Here is a 19,753-nt window from a genome sequence, read left to right as displayed (position 1 = left end):
TTGATCTTTCTCAGTACTCAAGGGTAAGCAGTGGTGGAAAAGCGTACAAGAGTCCCTCTTTCCATTCCAGCCGAAATGCATTTCCTAACAAGGGCTGAGGAGGAAACGCCAGCTCGCAGAACTGTTGACACTGCACCGTTCTCAGTAGTGGTGAATAGCCGTAGCTGCACGAGCCTCACTAGTCGAAGACTTTCTGCCCCACTTTGCAATTAAGGCGCACCTTGTGGTCTACCGGATGCCGCCTGCTCAGTTAATTCGCTCTGGCATTCATCGACTTGTCAGGTGGTTGCAGACCAGGAAGATATTATGCTGGTCAGCCACCGCCATAGGCACAGTGGCTCCTGACTCAGAATCCAGGACCCAACTTTGCCCTGCTATTTGTAATAACACATGGCTGTCTTATTGTCCTTGCACCGCTTTTTTTTTATGGACGTCAGGCAGGTTAGTAGAACTAGATTATTCGCCTAAAGCTCCAGCAAATTGGTATAGAGCAGATGCTTCTCTGGAGACCAGAGGCTTCTGAATTCGACCTATCCCACGTCTCCCCATAGCATCTGAGATATGTTGGTCACCACTGTGAACTGTGGCTGGAGGAAGGAGATTGGCTGGCCAGAAGTTAGTTTGACGTTTGCTAGCCACCACTGCAGATCCTGTGTTGTCTGCCTCAAGATTTGGATGGAGTCGAATAGGCAGCCCTGATGATGGACCAACTGGAATCAGTGGTTCCACTGCAGGGTTCTTAAGTGCCACCTGAAATTCAGGATGAGGAGGATACAAGAGGCCAAGAAGGCTCAAACCATTCCTCACCAAAACCCAGGAATGATCCAGAAATATTGGGATAATATCCTAGATATTCTGGAGGCACTGAATCAGAGGAAAAATCTTGAATGCCAACATGTCCAAAACTGCCCCAATGAATGGAATTATCTGTGTGGGTCTCACATGGGATTTCAGCTCCATGGTGACACTCAACGATGTCTGAAATTAAGTCATCAGCTTTATTATCAATGTATGGGTATGTGTGTACCCCAACAGCTCAGGATGGGCAGTGACCATCACTTTGATGAACACTGGAGGAGCGAAAGTGAGGCTAAAGGGGAGCATTATAAATTGAAAGCTTTCCTGGCTCATCTTGAGCCGTAGATAATGCCTGTGGGACTGCAGGGCAGCTTTATGGAAATACATGTTCTGCAAGTTCAAGGTCGCCATCCAGTCTCCCGGATCTACAGCTGATAGGATCTGAGTCAAAGTGAGTATTTTCAACCTGTCCTTCCTCAGAATGGGATTTAGTAGGCAAAGGTCCGTCCTTCTTTAGAATAATGAAGTAATGCGAGTAGCATACTCCTCCTCTCTCTGAGACTGGTACACCTTTGGACCACAAAAGGTTGTCTTTCTTCAGAATCGCAAAGTGCTCCTCCAAAAATTGCTTTGGTAGGAAGATGGGGTGGGGAGGAAATGAGAGGCAGGACACAGACCTTTTGGACAACCTGTTAGACCTCTCTGATGTGATGGGTTCTGCAGCCAGGGACAAAGGCCACAGTCTTTCTCCAACCAGCCAGGCATGTACCTGAGAAGGAAAACTAAAGTAGCTTGATAGCCTTTACAGCAGGGGAGAAACAAATGGAGGATTGCTGGATGGTATGGTTTCTGTTGTTGACACATCTGTTCCCTCGAAAGGACTGAATTGCTGCTGAACAGGGTAGGAGCCTCTGAATTTCCTCTATTGGTGAGAAGTAAATTGCTTTGTTTGTGTCAAAAGCTCCTAGGATTGCTGTGGCGCAACTATCTTTGGATCTTTCTAGCACCAAATCAACCTTTATTCCAAAAAGCCTAAAGCTGTCAAAGGAATGTATATTAAGGGTGCTTATATGTCTCTTAAAAACCCAATTAATCACATCAAGCATGAATCCTGAGCACAACACTGGTGCCATTAGCTCCGCTAATGCACTGTAGTATCCAGGCCAGTTTGGAGAATGTTCTTGGCTGCATCCTGACTAACTGTTATAGCTTGGATTAGTGAGGCTTGAGGGCCTTTGAAACAGTTGGCAAGATGTTGCGGGCCATGTCCCAAAATGCATGACTGAACCTCCTCACAAGGAAAACAACATTATTAGATTGGAGTGCTAGGCTACCAAAAGAAAACAAGTCTGTTTCAATGTCCTATCTGGAGGGTTGGTCTAAAAGGAATCAGGATTAGCATTTCATGTTGATGCCTGAACAATCAGGGTCTCCAGTGTATGGTCCTTAGTTAGGGAGTTTTGGGTCACCGATGGCTGGACTTTGTCATCTAGTCACAGGTTGGCTGACTGCAGGAAATGAGCATGGCTCAGGACATATAGGCAGAAGGGCATCATTAACTGCTTCATTAAATGTCAATAATGCCTCAGAAGTAGTGGGACTTGGGTGAAGAATTGCAGTTAACACAACTACCACTGCAAATGAAGTCTTTCTTCCGTTGGTGGACCGGGGAGAGTCAAGAGCAGTTTTCAGGATATATATATATATATAGACCGCAGGTGTAAGTCCACGTACAATGACTCCTTAGAATAAGGAGGAGGGAGTGGGGGGCAGCACCCAATCCCCTTCCTTGCTCATCATCAATGTCTTGAGGGACACTGTGTGCCCTTTGCACTGGGCCCAAACAAGAGCCACAAATAATGTGAATCATCTGCTGGTACCAGCATCTGGGCAGAGGTAATGGATTTCAATTGAGCTGTATAACCATAGTGCAACACAGGCCTAGATCGAGTGATTTCTCTTTAAAGGTTTTTCGGGGTCCCTTACGCAAGTGGAGCTATTTAGTATTTATGAATGTGAGTATGTTCCCATGAAGGGAAAGGGGGGAGTATTTGGAGACATTTCATAAACAAAAATATAAAACACATAAAATGGATATTATGGAGAAAGTTTTTGTCTCAAAAAGGCATCTTGGCCAAAACAATACTCAGTTCTTTTCAGTCTCTAATTTCTGGACATCTAAAGATGATATCTACTTTCTCTCCATTAAGTCTCTCTGGTTTCCAACCACGCAGTGCAGACCATGCTCAATGACTTTAGCTTCTCAGTATAACCCACTCATATGCAAACCACATCACTCATACAAATACAAATTAAGTTGAAAATATTTAACTTAGCTGTCAATGAACTCTAGGATTATGTGTTAGAAACCAGGAGTAGTAGCAGACTAGAATACAGAATGAACAGCAGCAGCAGGTGGGGGGGATGGAGGGGGGTGTTTGTCCTTGGATGATCCAATAACCATGCTTTGTACGAAGTCTGAAACCAGAGCTCCCTAAACATAATTTAAAAAACTATTTAATATTTCTATTAACATGATTTTAAAAATACACCAATCTTTTTCAGTGTTCTCATTCGACAAGAATGACGAGGAGTGAAGATTTGCTGCGATTACTTTTAAATTTAAGATATGTGAAAAAGATACGTTTTCACATCATTTTGCAGAGGCAGCAGTGAGCTTTGTTCCATTATCTCTAAACATGGGTAATGGCACGCATACGCTGCCACCATGCCTTGGGGTTAATTTACATGTTTGGGAAAGTGATACCACTGAAGTCATTGGAGGTTTCATGGGGGAGACACCCCAATTAGGCATATGGGTAAGGGAGACATTAATTTGATTGTTTTTTCGGGGGCCTGAAGATGATGCTAAAGAGAGTGATACCCTCAAGATGAGGGTGAGAGGTGTGGGTCTCCAATACCAGGCCTCACTACCACATGTCTATTACACTTGGAACTATTGAGATGATCAGATCCAAACCAAAATACTGCCCTGTAATCCCAGGACTGAAAGGGAGAAAGTGGAATGTCATTTTAAGCTTATGGCAGCAATACTTTCAAAGGTTCCAATAATTATCAGTTCTACTAATCATAGGTTTTGTGCTTGTCTTGCTTCTCTGGATTTTTTGCACAATCTGATTCCATTTTATGTTCTCTCTGCAGTAAAATATGTGCCTGTTGAAACACTGACACAGCTACAATGAATAAAATCCTTACAGGAGGTCCATCTAAACTTTTCATAGTAGTATTCATAATTATGATGGTTTTAACTGGTACAATAACAGATACCTCAAATAGTAGAGAACGCACCACACTTGATTGAGATCTAGACTTGGCACTTTCAAAACGGTCACATTTCTATTTTCCATATGATGTAATATACACAGCAGTTTGGGGGGGGGGGGGTAGAGAGAACTGCCAATGTTCTGACAGAGATTTTTTTGGCCATGGTTCGGAACTGCTTCTTGTAAATTCAAATAACTGATGATTCACCTGTGTTCACATCTCAAGTTCCTTGCAGTGGCAGTGGAGAGATCACCTTTTCAGGCCTTCTGAGAATTGCCACTGAGTTGTACTGCCCACAAGAGGAAACACCCAAAGTCAACATGCAGTTACCTCATATGAAGAAAGCTAGAAATCCATTTACACTTTAAGGAAAATCTCCAAAGAGTAACTTCAGCCTTAACTCATGTATGCACTGATTCAATCCGACTTCTGGAAAACAAATCAAAGGGTTCTTTCAATGGGAGTAACCGCTCCCTAGCTTGTGATATAAGTAATCACGTTTCATTGGTCTGAAGGTCAGTCACTACTTCTATTACAGTTCCTTATGTTGCAAAGTAAATATGTTAAAAGAGTCCTTCTCAGGCAATAAAAAATGGAAATATTTTTTTGAAAAAGTGCAAGTCCACAAAGGGTCCTCTGTATATATGTACAAATATAAATTGCATTAAGAGCTGTCCTTTATGTGGTCCTCTGGATGTCCCCAGGGGTCATGACTGGGCAGCATGTGACCGGTTGGGGTGGCAGATAGGGCAGTCACTGTCCTCGGCACACTGGTCACACAGCACTGCATGCTGGCAGGGTAGCACCACACGGTTCTGTTCCTGACACTTAAGACACTTCACTGACTGCATCTGGAACACTGCCTGAGGGAGAAGAGAAAGATGACATCAAAATGTTGCTGCATCCAAGAGTAAAAGAGGACTGAAAAGGGAATGGTCAGGGTGTGTCCTGGGCAATGTTCCCTTTAATTTTCTTTCCCTGTGTGTGGCAATAAAGGTGCTTCGAGCACTGCGGTTAAGGCTGCGTACACTGAAGATAAACAAACACTTAATATAGAAGCATGTGCGGTGTGCAAGCTAGCAAAATTGGTGGCATAGTAAGGGTGCCAGGGGCCCAAATGCAAACCAGTAAAAAAAGAACACTCCACCAAACACCCACACACTCCTATGGGTTGGTATTAAAAGACACCCATTATTGGGGCGCAAAGGACTCCTTGCACTCCTGGGCATAGGTGCCACTGCATCTTGTGTCCTAATTATTCTACCTATAAATCCTCTCTAATTTCTTGTGCCACTATTTCCTCGTCGCACCTTTTCTGATCTCTGTCCACTTCCACACCATCTTCTAGCTTGTCCTTATCGGCTTCCTCCCTTTTTTTTTTTTGTAAAATTGCTTCCTCCCTTTTTGTTTAGTTTTTTTTTCTATCCTTGCTCTTCCTTCCAATCCTACTTTTATGTTTCTATTTCCGCTCTGCTCCTCTTTTTCCTTATTCTCTCTTCTCTTCAATGTATGTCCTATCTTTCTCTCTCCCACAAAGTCTCTCTAAACTCCCTGTTGTCGCTCAATCCACCCTTACTCTGTCAAATCTATATCTTGACTATGCTTCTCTCTCATCTTGTTCCTCTCCTTGGCTCCGACCTCCTTGTATGCCAACTCTTGACTACCTATGCCCTTTAGGTTGTTTTATCCTTACCATACCATTTTACTGTCTATGTTTTACTCCTCTTTCTTTCTTTTCCTCTCCCTTTCTTGCTTTCTATCTCACTTCCATATCTCATCCACTCCATACATGTTTCCTTTTCTCGCTACACTCAAATCTCCCCTCTTCCTCACACTCTCAAATCGTCTTTCCACTCCAGCTCTCTATTATTTCTGTCCATCCTGCTTTTCTTACTTTCCAATCCCCGTTCTCTGCCAATCTGAAACCGGTCCATAGAAATTTGCCATGCTCAATGCCAGATGCAAAACATTTTTCTCTCATGCTTCAGTGGCAAAGACTGAATTCATGTATTTGAAGGTGCATTCTTTGTGATGATGAATAAAAAAGAGGATTGGTTTAACACTATTTGCTAGTTTTTAAGATTAAAGTTTAATGTTTTTTTTTTTTACAGTTTTTTGAACAACCATGACTGGAAAGTATTCAATCTCTTTGCTTGAGCATCAAGACTGGAACCTGTTTCCAGTGCCAGCTTTAGCGCTCATGGTGCCCAGTGTGACATTGTTTGTGGCGCCCCCCAATGACCACCTCTGCCACAGATTCCTTAATTACCACCCTTTACCAGTGCTCCTCAAGCCTCCATAACCACCCACTCTCTGATGCATTTAATAGTTTTATAGTGCCACTCATATTAGTGAAGGGTGTCAGAGCACTTTACATCACATACACATTACACAGAGACACACAATTGTGTGTGTAAATCACTGTTTAGGACATGGTACATAAGACAGAATAAGGGCTACCAGTTACAAGTCATCCATACTGGAAGGCAGCATAATTTAAGAGTGCTTGGTGTGTAGAAGTGCAAACTCAGGATTTGAAAGGTAACACCAGGTTTGGGGGTACGCTTTAATAATTACAATTGTTTTCTACCCAAACAAATCTTTTTTGTAAACATTACGAAAATGAAAGACGGGGAAATTTCATTACACTCTAATATATACATTGCAGTTTGCATGCAGCTCTTTTCTAACAGTTAATAGCATGCTGTTCTATTTTAGGATTTGAACTTTTTTTTTTCCCCACCATTTATCAACATTTTTATAAGCAGCATCACCACCAGTAAAGGATATCAACTTGCACATTTGTTTTTACATACACTTAATCTCAATAAAAAAAGAAACAGGCTTTAAAAAAATTCAACTATAGCTACGGAATGTTAACAAGTAGTAGATGGAACCAAAGAAGTTCTGGTTTGACCCCCTTGGTGGGGGTTCCATCATTGCTTGCTTTTCCCTTGTTGCTGTTTTCAACAAAGCCTCACTTTCTTGTGCCTTCCGCAATGGAATCGATCCTTTTCACTTTTTCTAATAATCAAGTGCCATGAGCAGGGAAGGGACAATGTGTGGAGTGGTGCCATTGCCTTCTGTCACCAATAGAAAAGCAGCTGAGATTTAATTTCAAAGGGAAAGGGAGTACCAACAATTTATGTCTGGCTTCAGAAAAGATGATTTTGTCTGGAAAAGAACAGTCATTGAGATTTTGGTCTTAACTGCCTACACTATGGTGAGGAACATGGATAGCACCCTTACGCTGAAGCTTTGTGGTACCCGTTGACTTTCTTGCGATTGATCTGCATAATTTGCCACGTAGGGCGAAACGTATGTGGTTGCTATAGGGTAGGTGGTGTGTTCAGCTGATTGTGGGGTATACCTTCGTACTACAATCTAGCCAGTTTTCTGTTTTTCTCTACTTGCTCTATCATGACTGAGAACATGTGAAAGGTCATTGGTATTATTAATGCCCACTATTATTCATGATAAAACCAAAAGGGGGGGGGGGGAGGAGGGAGTTTGTAGATGTTTGAGGTTACGTACATTTTTTTAAACTCTTTAGTAGATACATGGCTTACTTTTCCACACTTGCCGTATCATGACTGAAGAACTGCAAAAGACATACATAACCTTGTAAAGATAACCCTGATTTTATGCTGCTTTCTCCATTCAAGCATCAACTTCATTTTGAACTGAATATGTGGATTTGGTGTGCAGAGGGTTATAGGAATTCATTGGAGTCAATTTTCCATATTGTTTAGCACCATTGGCTGAGAGGTTTGAAAGTGTGTGTGTATTTGCGGCGGAACAAGGTGTGACTGTTCAAAAGGTTTCTGACCATTTCTTACTGCAACAAGACCTGGTGGAACTGAGAGGAAACTGGTCATTTGCATTTTGTGTCTGGGGAAAGGGAATGCAAATTTGGGGTTCTGTGCTTTCTCATTGTCCCTTTGGATCTTTTGCATTGAAGGAAAGGGGATCGGTTTCCCTTTCTATGTCGCATTCATTTCTGCTGCTTTGTGCTACCTTTGTAGCGCTTACGAAATAAATAAAATGACACAAATCTGTACTACTTTGCTGTGCAGGGGATTTTGGTTTTAAACATTGTTCCTTTGGTTGCCTCTCATAGTTAGCTGTTTTTTTCTAATAACTCCAGGATGAGGATGGACTGCGGCTGTGCCTTTGGTCAGATGATCTCGACCAACACTCTTTGCAAATTTAATAAATGAGTGATATCTGGACAGCTTCCCTCAGAATGAGTTAAGTGAGAAAACAACATGATTGTCTCACCCTTCGTAAGATGAATGAATCTAGGCTGCTTCCTTTTGTGACTGAGCCATGGCACCTCTTTGATGTGCGAATTCTGGGAAACCCTACAATTTGGTAGTTAATCAGTTGAATGAATGAGACCCTCCAACCTGTAAGTTAATCAAGTTCTTCATCTGTGCTTAGTAAACCTGGTCTCCCTTTTGTGCATGAATGCGACCTCCTCCCCAAACCCCCAAACTTTTAGCAAATAAGAAACTCTACCAATAGCAAACTGCATCTGTTGCAAGCAAAAGTGCCATTCTTATGATGCGTAAATGGCTGATGCTCCTCATTAACTCAGTGACAACCTCCAACTTTGAGTATAATATTTGGACACTCTCTTCTGAATCGGGTATTCCCAAGTGTTACGCTTCCTCTTGTGTGAGCCCGAGACGTGCGTCCCTATAGTAAATAATGGATCACCCCATGACATGAGACCACAGCTATTTGTGATAGACAAGGCAACGGCAGCGGCATGTAACCATGTTCTTCACACGGTACACCGCATAGAGTAATATGTGCTCTTGTAAACATTGAGTTGCTTGTAAACATCACATCACACAAGACAGCACAGTTATCCTTGGTGCGAAAAAGCCGAGCTTTGTGCTTAGAGCTGCCATTTTATCTCTTAGGCATTTACACCAGTGTCCGCGTGAATACCAGGTACACACCCATTCACCCAAAATTCACCAGGACGTCTGCTAATGCGACTTCCATGCCCATCTGGCCCTGTGTGACCGCGCCATGCCCCTCCAGTCCCCATATGAGTCCTTTATGCCCATGCAACTTGCAATGTGAATGCACCAGGCACTTATTTCTCAGTAGTGGTCTGCCCACAGTTTGGCACCAATGTTTTTTTGTGATGCTAAGCTTTCAAATTACAGCTTGACAACAAATCCTAACCACAGTGTTCGGTGAAGACCGAAGCTTGTACAATCTGCGTCTTTGAATTTTCAATATCTACCACGTACAAATACCACACGGAGGTAAGGCAGCCCTGGCGTGAGCATGTACTCTGGAGAATAGCTGACATGTGGCAGCTTTCCGCTGTTCCGGGCACCACGGGACACATGCAGGATCGGAATACTCAGTTCCGGCCGGAAGTGGTGTCCCGGTCTAGTCCTCCGTCTCACCAAGCACTTCCGGGGGTATACACATAAATGCGTGTTGCACCGCCGGTTCGGTGCTTCTGATTCGGATTCATTACGGAGCCCAGCAGATGTCGGAGGACCGGTTTTCAGCTCCTCGAGTATCCTGGAGGGTACGCTGCTCTTAGAGTCACGGTAACGCTGCCCTGAGTCTTCACGCGTTACGTGACGTTTTTGTTACCATTTGCTTTCCTTCCTTTCACACAGCCGCGCAGGAGCACTGTTGTTTGTACCTTAGGACTGAGCGCCGTGAGCGCTAGGTATCCTTGTTGGGACAGGACTGACTCTGTCCTTGGCAGTTGCGCGGGCGCGCTGCTGCATTCCATTACTTTGTACTCCCCATCTGGCCGTGGCGCAGGAGCGCTGCTGCCTGTTCATACCGGAAGCGCAGGAGCGCAGTGACATTATTTTCTTGGAATACTTTTCTTTTGGCAGTGGCGCAGAAGCGCTTCTGCTAGTTTCAACGTGTATGACGAAAGGGAGCACTGTTATGCTACTGCATGAGGCGCAGGAGCGTTACACTAACATGCACTGGGCCGCGCTATAGCGCTTACCCTGGAGTTCCAGTTCTTAGTACCCCTACGCGCAGAAGCGCCTCTTTTTGTTGTTTGGTGGTTCTTATGCAGGAGTGCCTTCTTCCATTTCTACGCCGAGGCATCAAGCTCCTGGACACTACGTTGTGGGCCTCTTCCTTGGATCAGCGCGAACAGCGTGTCTTGGTGAGTGCGGAGACAGGGGCTCCCTCCTGCATGTGTTTTGTGGGGTGTTGTGGCACAGGAGTAGTACCTCGTCCTAATTGGGTCTTTGTCTTGTTCCCTCAGCTGTGTCAAGACCCTACCCTTGCTGTGCCAAGACCCTACCCAACGTCCCTACCACCAATGGCCACTCCGCTTACTTAATTGGCCCCCATCCCTGGATCCATCTTGTCCATGTCGGGTGTTACTCCCCGCGGGGGTAGGTTGGGACCAGGGGCGGTGGTTTGTGTCGTCTCTGTGGAACCACCTCACAAGCCCAGGTGAGTCTTGTGGGGTACCTGACACATGTAATGTGGCCTACTGCTTGTAGGCTGCTCTTTGCTGTCAGTATGTTAGGCTTGGAAACAAGGGCCCTTGTTGGCAAATGCACCCATGTGCAGTATGCCGATGGGTAAATACAACCATACAATGGAGAGTAAAGCTAATAGTGTGCTAGGGCAGGGTGTGTCCGACATAGGTGAAGGAAGCTCAGGTCCACACCATAGGTTCAGGATAACTACTATGTAATTAAATTCCATTTAGAGTCACTGTGTACATTTCACTCATTGAAAATCTGGCATGGCTCAGGCCATCCTAGACCTATGTTGAATAAACCTCTGCTGGAATGTAACCGGTCAATTTTCACAGGTAGCCTGAGGCCTTGTGCAAGCTAACGTTTACTCTAGGCTCACTTGTGAATTCCCCCTATGAGCTGACGTTTCATTGGTTGAAGGCCTTGTGTCCCTTGTCTGATTGGCAAATGCCAAGTGCTGATTTGTTAATTTCCAGTTTTTCTTTAGGCCAATGGGAATGTTTTGTGCAAGCCTTGCTATGTGCAGAGATGTTATCTCACTGCACTGATTTAACCTCTTCTGCTCTGGTCTAACATTAAACGTCCATTCGGCGGCATTCTATGCGGCATCAAAGTGATGAGATGTTTTGTTTTGTATTAGATTAGGTAAGAGCCCCACACCTCAATGTCTCAGAGGGGCTCTCCTTCGCATTGATGCCATAGCAATTCGCTGGGCTCAGCCCAGGCGGTAGTCCAGAGTGTTCTTCTCCATGTAGTCTGTCCAGGTAGAGGAGGGCATGCTGCGATACGGGTCCAGCAGAATCCGGAAGCAGCTGACGATCAAGAGCACTAAGAAGATAAAGAGAAAGAAGACGAAAACAAAGGCCGCTTTCTGCTCCAGGGTCAATGAAGTGACGTGCAGCACCGCCCCTGGCATTGACAAAGTGGTGCTGAGGAGGTCTCCCGTCATGGCAGGTACTTAGGTGCGTCTCCCAGATGGACGCGCGTGCACCCTTGTGAACCTGAAGTTACGGTTAAGCTGCCAACTTTGGAACTGGGTAGTTGATTTTGAGTCTCTGGCCACATTTCTTAATCTCCCGTGCTGTTAGCTCTGGGCACCGGTGGGGAGCTCTCCCGGTGATTACCGCTTGAGCCGCCGGGCCTCTGTTTTATCCACTTTGACAGCTGGGGTGATGGATTGCAAGACGCATGTACACATTATGGATTGAATAATATTTACCGGCTTGAGAGCTGATTCCATCCAGTAACCTTTTTGTTACTGTCAGAAAGATGAATGCGCCGGATGATTTCTTATTTTCTGATGCATTACACGCCTCCAGGATTTGAACTTTTAAACTGCAAGTAACTAAAGGTCTCTCTAACAAAAGCAGTAAGCCACTAAGCTATATTCATAAATACAGTTCTGTGATTGGTACTCGTCATTAGCATCAGGCATATTAACCCTCTGCGCTGCCCTACAATGAGTTAAAACTTCCACGAGACAAAACTCCATCTCACTTCAGGAAGAACATCAATCACTGTAGATAACTTAACATTTTTATTGTGGCCAGCAAAGACAGCAGGTGCTTTTTAAACTTTAATATTCTTGCCCTAGAGCCGTGCCCTGCAATGTTCCCCCAGTTCCAATGTCAGCTGCACTGGTGTAATGACACATCCACACCCACTCATTGTAGTGTGAAACAAATTTACATATGTTTTGTTTCAACAATACATATTAGCCCAGCACACTTTGAAAACAATTTGTAACAAATAGATAAGTCAATAAGTTTTTTTTCTCAATTTCATGAAAAAGTCGATGTTTTCAGTTTTCAGTAATTCTTTATTGTTCAATCTTTTAAAAGCTTTTGGACAGCATCACTTTTGGAACCGCCAACGCGTTTCGTCCCATCCAGGGACTTCTTCAGGGCTACAAAAGTACATATAAAAGGGAACTATTTACAATTATATACAAAAATAAATTAAACAGCATACATCGACTTCAACACAGTTTATAAGACAAAGTCTTCTGACACTACCATACTAATATTCTTTACACAGTACGTTTTTCGCAAGAGGAACAGAAGGGAGGAACAGCAAGGGGGAGGAAACGACATTCTATTTATAATGCTAAGAAGTATCAGTATATACAGTCTAAGGACATACCTTGAACAATTCGTATGATCTACACTAGTTGTCAATTTCTTATGAATTCTGGTTGATAGTATCTTGTAAATCCTTGACGGTGATACTAAAAATGTTAAGGAGATAGGTTTATCAACACAGTTGCACTGCGGGAACATCTAAAGTTTATTTTGGTGGTGTTTATATTTACATCTATTAAAGAAGAGAAATTTCTAGTCAGAGACCCTTTATATATTCACGATTGCTGATTCTGAAAGGTACAGTAACAGGGATTTTTTGTAAAATCTATTATGTAATGACTGAATTAGTTAACTTAACTGAGTTATCGGCTACTTACGTTAAATTTCACTTTTGGTCCTTTATTCATGTGGTTAGGACATCATATTTATTCATAGAATGGTCGATTTGAAAAGGTAACGACCTAGGGTAAATAATATTCATTACCAGCTGTTTGTCGAAAAAATTGCCATATTTGTTTATAATTCCAATAAATGGAATCTCTTAATGGTCATATTAACCGAACCTAGAAAGACTAGACAAATATTTATATGAATCCAAAACTTTATTTTAGTCAAGATGACAAAGGCTTAATATATACAGCAAAATATTCTGGATCAAGTTTAATGTCTTTTTAGAAAAATGTTTTTATTGTAAATAAAAATCAATGGTTATAAAGCATTGTCCTGCTATTCTCTTTGCTTGACTGGTGTGCATGAGGCAGCCATTTACTTCACACAGTCAAAAGCAAAGAGAAATAATGACATATCAAAAAGCAGTATTGTTGATGCATAGTTCTATCGTTTTAAACTCGAGCAGCATAAATAACGAGTTTAAAAAGCGATGCAATCTCATCCACATAGAGGTATAATTGCACAATATCCAATATATTTATTTATATTTAAACCGAGCCGATATAATAAACTTTAAGCACTATACTGCAGTCCGAGAAGAATACCCGGTTTACATTTACAGAGAATGGGCGGTTTTTCGATCCTAACTCACCCGGATATAGTAGTTCGGGTCCGGAAAGGGTCCTTCGATCGTCTCGGCTCCAACCAGGAATCACCACGATACAGAGAAGGCTAAGCTCTGCATCTTATATACTGGGACTAATTGGAACTAATCATAGTTAATTAATCGCTAATCATCCCGAAATGGCGCGCTCTTTTAAATCCCCGGGCAAAGTCCAAAGTTTTAAAAAGGAAAGTTTGAGCGCCATCTTGGATTGTTGTAGTTCTCGGATTACATATTTGTTTACGACTTATAATATTGGCTCAATGAGCAATGTCGCTTTTATATTCACCACAAAAACAACGGTTCTTAATGGGACAGGTTGTTTTAAATTTAGACAAAACATATTGTGAATTGTTGGTTATATTCATAATCATTACAAATTAAAGCACATTGTTATAACAAATGTGTAATTGTGTTTAACCGAGAAAACGGCAGGTTAAATATGACCAAATGATGTAAGGTTATGGTTTTAATATTATTCAAAATATACGATTGTATTTAAAGGGGCGTCAACATAATTGTTACGGTCCCGCCATCTTAGTGCAGGTAAACACTCCTGGAGTCATGTCTATTCCCGACGTAAAATGCGCTCTTTAGATCACAGGGCATTTGTCCAAAGCCTATGGACGAAAGTCAGCGCCATTTTGGAATGTTATAATTCTGATAGTGCACGTATTTATTCGATTTGCAACATTGGCTCAATAAGCAATGCCGCTTTTGTTTTTCTAACAATACATTGGATATCGGTTGGACAGGTTGTTTTTTGGAATTAAACAAACCGTTTTGCAAAGTATTGATTAAAAAAAGTGATCGTTCCAAATTAAACACATTGGTATTACAAATGTGTAAAAATATCTGACTGAAAAAACGGCAAGCTGATTAGAAGGAGTAATCGTTCCAAATTAAACACATTGGTATTATAAATGGGCAAAAGTATCTGACTCCTTCAACTTGGATTAGCCGCCAATATTAACCGCTATTTGTTACAGAACCAATTATTTGGGTTAAGATAAAAGTAAGTCTTTTTCTAACATATGGGTATTGTCCTATATGGAAAGTGTGCTTCTGCTGTAGTTCAATGTTGGTTACAGTTAGTCATATTATTGAACCAACAAGATACATACATGAATGATCATATTCTCAAGGTAAAAACAAAAACAAAAGTGAGTCTTTTTCTGACACATGGGTATTGTCCTTATGAAAAATGCGTTACTACTGTAGTTCAATTTTTGGTTACAGTTTATCGTATTATTGAATCAACAAAATATAGAATAAATGAATATAATCTCAAGCCAACTTAGACAGTAACAGAAGGACCTGTGGTCTCTAAAGGAAGTGATGAAATTCATTATTAATATTGAGACCTGAGATCACACATCTAAGTTTACAGATCCATAAAGATTCAATCTTCCTCAGGTGTACAGTTCTATTACCACCCCTAACATTATTCTTGACATGGTCAATCGCATGAAAAGTAATGTTCTGATTTTCCGGATGAGTCTCCAATATATGTTGTACTATTGGATTAGACATATCACTGTGTCTGATATTTCTTAGATGTTCCTGTATTCGTACCTTGAGACATCTAGTACTACTGCCCACATAGATTTTATTACATGCACACTGGATAACATATACAGTGTGTGTGGTGTTGCAGTTAATGAACGTTTTTATACAATGTTCCTTTGGACCATTATACTGAAAGGTCTTCTTTTTGTTCTGTCCAAATTGACAGACTGAACACGTTCCACAGACATAAAAGCCATTTGGCTTTTCAGGGAACCAGTTGGATGACTTAGATTTGGGTTTAGTAACGTAACTAGGACATAATAGATTTTTTATAGTGCATCCCTTTCGATACACAACCTTAGGTTTAAGAGATACTAGATCAGATGACAGAGTTTCAGATCTAAGTAAGTGCCAGTTCTTTCTTAGAATGTTATAAATATGATTACTGTAGATCCCATACTCAGTAATGAACATACACTGTTCTTGAACTTTTTTGTCTTTCGCAGATTTCTTGTTTTGATGTTCTAGGGTATCTTGTCTTTTACGTTTCCTGATCTTGTTTTCAGCTTTGTTTAGACATACTTCATCATAACCTCTATCCTTGAAATCGTTTCTAAGTTTGTCAATATTTGACTCAAAGTTATGTTCCTCACTGCAGTTACGGCGGGTTCTGACCATTTCGCCGTATGGTATTGCAGTGAGTGTAGATTTGGGATGACAGCTGGACGCATGCAGCACGCTGTTGCATGCAGTTGGTTTTTTTAAAAGATCACTGTGGATTTTTTGGTTGTTAATGTACAGCTTCAAATCTAGATATACAATCTCTCTGTTTGAGCTGTTCATCGTTAACTTGACATTCCTTCTGTTGTTGTTTAGATAAAGGAAATAGGCATTTAGTTCTTCCATGGTCCCCTTCCATATTAAAAAGATGTCATCAATGTATCTTGTGTAGAACATAATGTTCTCAATCCAATCCATGGCTCCTGGGCCCCAGGCATGCTCCACCTCATACATCCCCATAAAGAGGTTAGCATAGGATGGAGCAAACCTAGAGCCCATAGCCGTACCCTGTCTCTGTACATACCAGTCCTCACCGTGTAGGAAAGCATTCTGCGTTAGAATCATCTCTGCCATACTCAGTAGCATATGCGTGTGTTTTGTTGAACCAAATACAGTAAATGTTGTTAATTTGTCGTCAAAAGAATTTGATACTGAACAATTGAAAATTTTGAGCAAAGGTTTAAATTATTGTTTGACTGGTGCCCAATCTCTGGAAAATGTGCATGTTGACCTTTTTCGCTTTGTACGAAAACTGAAATTAAAACAATTTTTTGCAGATCATCCAAATGCCTGTGTTCCTAATGCGAATATGTTATGTGCATCTGAATTCAAAATATCAGAAATTGAAACTTCACATATTATTGCGACATTAGAGGAAGAAACGTGATTTATTTGAACATGCTAGAAACCTTAACATTGTTGAAGACACTAGCATTAACAGTGGTCTGAAAAAATCTTCTAAATTTATGCCACCTTTTCAGAATAAGTCAGCAATAGATAACTTTTCTTTGCTAGTCACACAGGAACTCTATAAATTAGAGGATAAACATAACAATTCCAAATGTTTCCACCAGCAGAATGTAACAAAAAAGGAAAGAGCTTTCCTTCAGTCCTTACGTGATGACACTGACCTTGTCATCCGTGAGGCTGATAAAGGTGGTAATATTGTGATTATGAACTTCACAGACTATATGATGGAAATTGACAGACAACTGAAAAATGAAGAGTGCTATACCAAGTTGAAATCCAATCCTACTAAGATAATTGAGAGACACATTAATGGGAGACTAACAGAATGGCATGAATCCTGTCTCCTATCAGACTCAGAATATAAATATCTCCTTGCTGACAATTCAAGACACCCTTGTATCTACTTATTGCCCAAAATCCATAAAGGGGGTGTATTTCCCCCGGGCCGACCAATAATATCAGGAAATGGTGGCCCAACTGAACATCTTGCAGAATATGTAGATACTTTTCTACAACCGATCGTCTATAATCTTCCCTCCTACTTGAAAGATAGTAGAGATCTACTTTGTAAATTGGAAGATTTTGCTTGGGAAGATGATTTATTCACGTTCGTTACGATGGACGTTGAAAGTCTTTATACGTGCATTGGCTTGGAGGATGGCCTAAGAGCACTAAAACACTTTCTCTTTAAACGGAATGCGTGCCATTTAGAACACACGCATATGCTACTGAGTATGGCAGAGATGATTCTAACTCAGAATGCTTTCCTACACGGTGAGGACTGGTATGTACAGAGACAGGGTACGGCTATGGGCTCTAGGTTTGCTCCATCCTATGCTAACTTCTTTATGGGGATGTATGAGGTGGAGCATGCCTGGGGCCCAGGAGCCATGGATTGGATTGAGAACATTATGTTCTACACAAGATACATTGATGACATCTTTTTAATATGGAAGGGGACCATGGAAGAACTAAATGCCTATTTCCTTTATCTAAACAACAACAGAAGGAATGTCAAGTTAACGATGAACAGCTCAAACAGAGAGATTGTATATCTAGATTTGAAGCTGTACATTAACAACCAAAAAATCCACAGTGATCTTTTTAAAAAACCAACTGCATGCAACAGCGTGCTGCATGCGTCCAGCTGTCATCCCAAATCTACACTCACTGCAATACCATACGGCGAAATGGTCAGAACCCGCCGTAACTGCAGTGAGGAACATAACTTTGAGTCAAATATTGACAAACTTAGAAACGATTTCAAGGATAGAGGTTATGATGAAGTATGTCTAAACAAAGCTGAAAACAAGATCAGGAAACGTAAAAGACAAGATACCCTAGAACATCAAAACAAGAAATCTGCGAAAGACAAAAAAGTTCAAGAACAGTGTATGTTCATTACTGAGTATGGGATCTACAGTAATCATATTTATAACATTCTAAGAAAGAACTGGCACTTACTTAGATCTGAAACTCTGTCATCTGATCTAGTATCTCCTAAACCTAAGGTTGTGTATCGAAAGGGATGCACTATAAAAAATCTATTATGTCCTAGTTACGTTACTAAACCCAAATCTAAGTCATCCAACTGGTTCCCTGAAAAGCCAAATGGCTTTTATGTCTGTGGAACGTGTTCAGTCTGTCAATTTGGACAGAACAAAAAGAAGACCTTTCAGTATAATGGTCCAAAGGAACATTGTATAAAAACGTTCATTAACTGCAACACCACACACACTGTATATGTTATCCAGTGTGCATGTAATAAAATCTATGTGGGCAGTAGTACTAGATGTCTCAAGGTACGAATACAGGAACATCTAAGAAATATCAGACACAGTGATATGTCTAATCCAATAGTACAACATATATTGGAGACTCATCCGGAAAATCAGAACATTACTTTTCATGCGATTGACCATGTCAAGAATAATGTTAGGGGTGGTAATAGAACTGTACACCTGAGGAAGATTGAATCTTTATGGATCTGTAAACTTAGATGTGTGATCTCAGGTCTCAATATTAATAATGAATGTCATCACTTCCTTTAGAGACCACAGGTCCTTCTGTTACTGTCTAAGTTGGCTTGAGATTATATTCATTTATTCTATATTTTGTTGATTCAATAATACGATAAACTGTAACCAAAAATTGAACTACAGTAGTAACACATTTTTCATAAGGACAATACCCATGTGTCAGAAAAAGACTCACTTTTGTTTTTGTTTTTACCTTGAGAATATGATCATTCATGTATGTATCTTGTTGGTTCAATAATATGACTAACTGTAACCAACATTGAACTACAGCAGAAGCACACTTTCCATATAGGACAATACCCATATGTTAGAAAAAGACTTACTTTTATCTTAACCCAAATAATTGGTTCTGTAACAAATAGCGGTTAATATTGGCGGCTAATCCAAGTTGAAGGAGTCAGATACTTTTGCCCATTTATAATACCAATGTGTTTAATTTGGAACGATTACTCCTTCTAATCAGCTTGCCGTTTTTTCAGTCAGATATTTTTACACATTTGTAATACCAATGTGTTTAATTTGGAACGATCACTTTTTTTAATCAATACTTTGCAAAACGGTTTGTTTAATTCCAAAAAACAACCTGTCCAACCGATATCCAATGTATTGTTAGAAAAACAAAAGCGGCATTGCTTATTGAGCCAATGTTGCAAATCGAATAAATACGTGCACTATCAGAATTATAACATTCCAAAATGGCGCTGACTTTCGTCCATAGGCTTTGGACAAATGCCCTGTGATCTAAAGAGCGCATTTTACGTCGGGAATAGACATGACTCCAGGAGTGTTTACCTGCACTAAGATGGCGGGACCGTAACAATTATGTTGACGCCCCTTTAAATACAATCGTATATTTTGAATAATATTAAAACCATAACCTTACATCATTTGGTCATATTTAACCTGCCGTTTTCTCGGTTAAACACAATTACACATTTGTTATAACAATGTGCTTTAATTTGT

At 41.0% G+C, this 19,753-nt stretch overlaps 1 protein-coding gene across 4 annotated transcripts in view; it reads right to left on the bottom strand.

The window, feature by feature from the left end:
* Positions 1-3,301: 3,301 nt before the first annotated feature.
* Positions 3,302-19,753, bottom strand: part of UNK (unk zinc finger) — a 938,451-nt gene continuing 921,999 nt past the window's right edge. For all 4 annotated transcript variants that reach the window (XM_078654545.1, XM_078654546.1, XM_078654547.1 and 1 more), the window contains exon 16: positions 3,302-4,946. In XM_078654545.1, coding sequence (XP_078510671.1) covers positions 4,791-4,946 — 156 coding nt within the window. In that variant the 3' untranslated portion in view covers positions 3,302-4,790. The remainder of the gene's footprint in view (positions 4,947-19,753) is intronic.

Source organism: Lissotriton helveticus, chromosome 7 (genome assembly GCF_964261635.1).
Source record: "Lissotriton helveticus chromosome 7, aLisHel1.1, whole genome shotgun sequence".
NCBI lineage: Eukaryota > Metazoa > Chordata > Amphibia > Caudata > Salamandridae > Lissotriton > Lissotriton helveticus.
The sequence above is the reverse complement of the archived record's forward strand: the minus strand, read 5'-3'. Positions and strand labels throughout refer to the sequence as shown.